At 64.6% G+C, this 4,784-nt stretch overlaps 1 protein-coding gene across 1 annotated transcript; it reads right to left on the bottom strand.

The window, feature by feature from the left end:
- Positions 1–306: 306 nt before the first annotated feature.
- On the bottom strand, positions 307–3,795 carry BARX1 (BARX homeobox 1). The gene is made up of 4 exons (XM_040245896.1): positions 3,573–3,795; positions 1,567–1,858; positions 1,400–1,484; positions 307–975 (listed from the first exon to the last, which is right to left on the bottom strand). The coding sequence occupies exons 1-4, from the start codon at positions 3,793–3,795 to the stop codon at positions 811–813; spliced, it is 765 nt and encodes a 254-aa protein (XP_040101830.1). The 3' UTR covers positions 307–810.
- Positions 3,796–4,784: the final 989 nt, after the last annotated feature.

Genomic DNA, 4,784 nt, shown 5'->3' on the forward strand with positions numbered 1-4,784 from the left:
CCTGGGGCTCCCGCTCCTGTTGGCCACCGCTGTGTAGCCTGATTGCTGCCCTCCGCAGCGCCCTGGGCCGAGAAGGAAGGGAGCAGGTTCAGACTGGCGTCTCATGCCCAAAGTGGAAGCGATTCCTAGGATCCTGCAGCAACCGAGCCTCCTGCGTGCCGGCCCCGGCCCGGTGGAGCTGGTTAAGGCTCGCATCCACGGAACCCCGGGGCAAGGATGTTTCAGAAGCCACTGCGTGTGTCCCTCTTACCTCGCCGTGTCCCCCTCCAACCTCTCGGATTCAGAAACTCCCTCATCAAGTCCCACTGTGTCATAAAATATTTTATTGGAAAAAAAAAAAATCACCGTCTTCGTAAGAGAGGGGTAGGGGCCCCAGCGAGGTCGGTTTGTCTGGGCGCCATCTCCGGCCGTGGTGGCCTGCGCCGGGCCGCGGGGTCCCCGACGCGTGGAAGCGCGTGTGTACCTGGAGGCGTCTGGGCCCGGGGGCCGGCCAGAGGCGAGTGGGGGGTGCAGGAGAGGAGCGGGGAGTGAACGCGCGTGGATCGCCTGGCGCCGTTGAGCTCCGAGCGGACGCGACCTTCTGCCGCGTCTGATGTGAGTTTCCAGGCTAGGGCCCGCGAGCGCACTGGGGCCTCGATTTGGCTTCAGGGTCTGTCCTTGTTTGGCCCCTAACTGTCCGCATTCAAGGTAATAATAAAAAGTTTAGAAAGCAAACGGCGTGGACGCAGAAGGGCCGACTCGCGGCTTTCGGCGGATTCTGGGAGCCGCCGACTGCGCTGGGGTTCCCTGGACCCGCACCCTCTGCCTCGCTCAGTCCTCGTGGCTCCGGTCGCTGGCCTCGCCTGGCGCCTCCGCCGTCTTCTCCGCCTCCTTGGCGCGCTCCTGCTCCGTCAGCTGTTCGCTCGTGGGGATGGAATTCTTCTTTGGCCTCCCCTTGGGCTTGGTGGGAGACTCCAGGCCGCCGCCCTGTAGCACCTGCGAGGGAGACCAGCGGCGCTGCGGTGAACTGGCCGGGGCTCCCGGCGCCCTGGAGACGCAGGCAGGACCTGGAGAGCCCCACGAGGTCACTGGAGGCCGCGCCTAGCCCCTGGGAAATGGTGGCCATTTGTCGGAGCGCTGCTGGGGCAAAACGACCAGAACTTTTCGGGCGGAGGGTTCAAGTCTTCCAGGAACGCTGAGAGCTCAGGGAGCAAGAAAGGAGCTGGGCCAGGGCACCGGAAGGAAGCTGAGCTAGGGCACCCAGAGGGACAGAGAGCAGGGAGGGTCCTTCTGGGCACCAGGACGGAGGGAATCGGGAGGACTGGGCGCAGATCTCCACGGTGGAGAGGAGAGAAGCTCTCGAAGGCTGCAGGGGCGTGGCGGCAAACAGAGAACACAGAAAACCGCGAGGACAACTTACTATTTTCTTCCACTTCATCCTTCGATTCTGGTACCACGTCTTAACCTGCAACTGGCTCAGACCCAGGGACTCGGCGAGATCTATTCTGGAAAGAGCGGGGTGCACCCTCAGCAGGGCATGCAGCCTCCCTCCCACTACCCGCTGGGCCCAGCCTGGCCCCGCGCTACCTGTCAGGCGTGGAGAGGTACTTCTGCTTCTCAAAGCGTTTCTCTAGGCCCATCAGCTGTAGCTCGGTGAACACGGTGCGGCTCCGACGCCCCTTCTTGGCCTTGGTGCCCGGCTCCCCAGCGCCTGGCGCCTCCAGCTTCCCGCGGAGCTGCAGCTCCAGCGGCAGGTGCGGAGCGCCCGCCGCGCCAGGGAGCCCAGGCCCCGCGGCCAGCAGCGCCGAGCCCAGTCCGGAGCAGCCGAGCGGCGCCAGCGGGAACTTAAACACCGCCGCCTGCTCGGCCTTCAGCACGGCTGAGGGGAGAGAGTGGGGAGCCCGGTGAGCTCGAGCCGTGCTCCTCCTCTTGGAGATCCTCGCACCGTGCGCCCCTGCCGACAGCTCGCCCTCAGCCAGTGCCCCCGGCACAAAACTTTCGTGCTGGCTGGGAAGTGAGAAATCTGTGCTAGGCAGACCCTTCTCGACGCCGGGTTTCCCAGAGTCTGGGAGGGAGACCTCCCCAAACCGGGCTCTGCCTGGCGTTCCCCAGGCCCCAGCTGCCCTGGATTTTAGGATTCCCAATGAACAAGGTCGAAGCTCCCAAACCAACGGAGTATGTGTGTCACAGAAAAGGGAAACCAAGAAAAACCGGCACAGTTAGGAACATGAGCATTTGCCCCACCAAAATCGGCTTTGCTGCATTCAGGGGGAAAAAAAAGTTTCAATGGAGTAAGCAATCTGCTGGTCTATGCAGAGCAAAACAGCCACCCCCAGAGACAGGCAGTGAACAGGCAGAAGAGTCAGTGAAAGTGAAGTTGGGAGCTTCCCGGAAATTCCAAAGCACCCCCAAGAAATAGGAAATTTGTTCTTCCTGCTTTCTCTCTTTAGACTCTTCCCCGTGAAGACGTTTCAATTTTCATTAGTCCTAAATGATTTTTTGGTTTTTTGCCCGCTTCAAACGAATTATTAACAGCGCAGCTGGAGGCAAAAAGCAGCAGAGATTGAACTCAAAACGAACCAACTGGTTCCACTGCCCCTCAGGCAGGCGGATCACAGGCTGAAGGGTCACTGGGTATAGAGGATGTCAGTTCCCTGGGCTGAGGTCCTGCTAGAAGGTAGGAGGGCTCCCTGCCCGGATACATCTCACTACCGGCGATGTTAGGCCCGCTGGAGTCAAGAAGGGCCCGGGCAAGATGAGGGGGTGAAAGTGAGGAGGCAGCGGGGATTCTTGGGGACGGTGAGAGAAAGGCCAGACCCACCCCACTGAGAGGAAGGTTGGAGAGAGATAGGGAAAGGTCAGAAGAGGGAATGAAGTGGAGAGGGCAGGCAGGTCAAGGCAGGGCCCGGACAAGGGAAGAAGAGAAGAGAACTGAAAGGAGCAGAAAAAGTCTGAGTTGCTGATACAAGCTCAGCCAAGGTGCCGCCGATCTGGAGCATAAGGACCAGTCAGGCAGCAGCTCACAGACAAGCCTCTTGTCCTCAGGCAAGGCCCAAGCGGGTCTACGCTACAGCACAGGCGGGTTCGTCGCCAGCGGAGACCCTGGGCTCCGGGAGGCTCTGGGCTGGCTCCGGCCAGCGTCAGACCCCTGCACAGCACTCAGACACACGGGCCTCTTCCGTCAAGGTCCAGCTTTCCCAGCTTGGGCAGCCACGGCCACTCCCAAGTACTGTGGCGAAGGCCCAGGCGCCCGCGGCCTGAGGTCGCTTTGACCCGAAGTCTGACATTCGCAGTCTGCTCCAGCGCCCGCGATGGGGATGCGGGCTCGGGTCCCCGGGCTGGACTCCTTGGGGCTGGAAACCACAGGGTCGCAGTGAAGAAGAGAGCGAATGCTCTCCTGGCTGGCCTGGCCCACGGGCACGAGGCCTGGTTTCTGCGCGGCCCGGCGCCTGCCCCTTTTGCTTCCCTGCCTGGAAAGCGCCGAAGGAACGACCCGGGGCCTGCGTGCCCGGAGCTGCGTCCCGCAGAGGCCGCGGCTCGCTTCCTCCCGCCGAGCCCGGCCAGCGCCCCGCGGCCCCCGGCCCCGCACGTACCCAGGTGGCTGTGGAAGGGCCGCGCCGCCAGTAGCGCCTGCACGCCGAACTTGAGCAGCTCGCCCGCGGCGGCGGCGGCGGCGGCGGGAGCGGCGCCCTTGGGCCCCGGAGGCTCAGTGAGGATTTCCTCGATCATGAAGCTGCGGTAGCGGTGCGGCCGGTGGTCGGCGCAGCCCTCGGGCGGCCCGAAGCGCGCTGCGCCCGGCTCCCCCGGCCGCTGCATCGCGGCTGCCGGAGCTCGGCGGCGTCAGCGGCTGGGGCGCGGGGCCCGCGCGGGGTCTAGGCCGGCCCGCAGCTCCCGGCGGCGCGCGGGCGCCGGCTCATGCCCCCTCCCCCGCCGGCCAGCCGGGCGGAGGCACAGGGCGCGGGCGGGGCGCGCGGGGCTCGGCTGGTCGGACCCGAGACTGCGCCCCCGCCCCGCTCTGCCGCGCCTCTAGCCCGGTCGGCCTCGCGTCACCGCCCCGCCCCGCCCCGCCCGGCCGCCCCGCCCCGCCCCGCGACACCGCCCCTCACCCCCCAGGCCGAGCCCGAGGGAGGGCCAGAGATGGGAGGGTGGCAGGAGGGAGGGGGCCGCGAGAGAGGCAGACCGACCCAGACAGAGGGAGACCCAGCGGAGCGCACGCCCAAGAAGGATCGAGCCGGAGAGCTCGGGACACAAGAACCCCAGGGATGGGAGATCGAGAAAGAGAGAGAGAGAGAGGTGAGAGAGGGTCTAGAGCGAGACACCGAGGGCCACACAAGATGCGAGACGGTGACGTGAGGATGCCAGGGACGCCGAGACGTGCGCTGGGAGCGACCGACAGAGGCGCGGGAGGCAGCGGGCCGTGACGTGCCAGAGAGCACAGAGGCAAGCAGGACAGAAAAAGGGGACAGTAAAGAAAGATGGGACAGCTAGCAAGGCGGACGGCCTGGGCAGGGGTTAGGGAGCCCCGGAGAGATCCGGGGGAGGAGTAGAAAGCTCGGCTGGGAAGTGGGTGGCGGTGCTCAGCCTCCATGCCAGGACGCACGGCCGCCCGCGGGGCTGGAGTGCAGCAGTGGGCCGAGTGCAGTTCTCAGGGCAGTGATCTTACCTGTGCCTCAGTTTACCAGGCACCACCTCATTTCTGCGGGACCGCCCTGAGAGTCAGATTTCTCCAGCCAGAATTTGCTTATATTGTCAAGTGATATGTGGATCCTTCCACACAACCCTAGACGCTGTGGAGTGGGTTAGGT

This window comes from Oryx dammah, unplaced genomic scaffold, assembly GCF_014754425.2.
Source record: "Oryx dammah isolate SB20612 unplaced genomic scaffold, SCBI_Odam_1.1 HiC_scaffold_1, whole genome shotgun sequence".
Classification (NCBI taxonomy): domain Eukaryota; kingdom Metazoa; phylum Chordata; class Mammalia; order Artiodactyla; family Bovidae; genus Oryx; species Oryx dammah.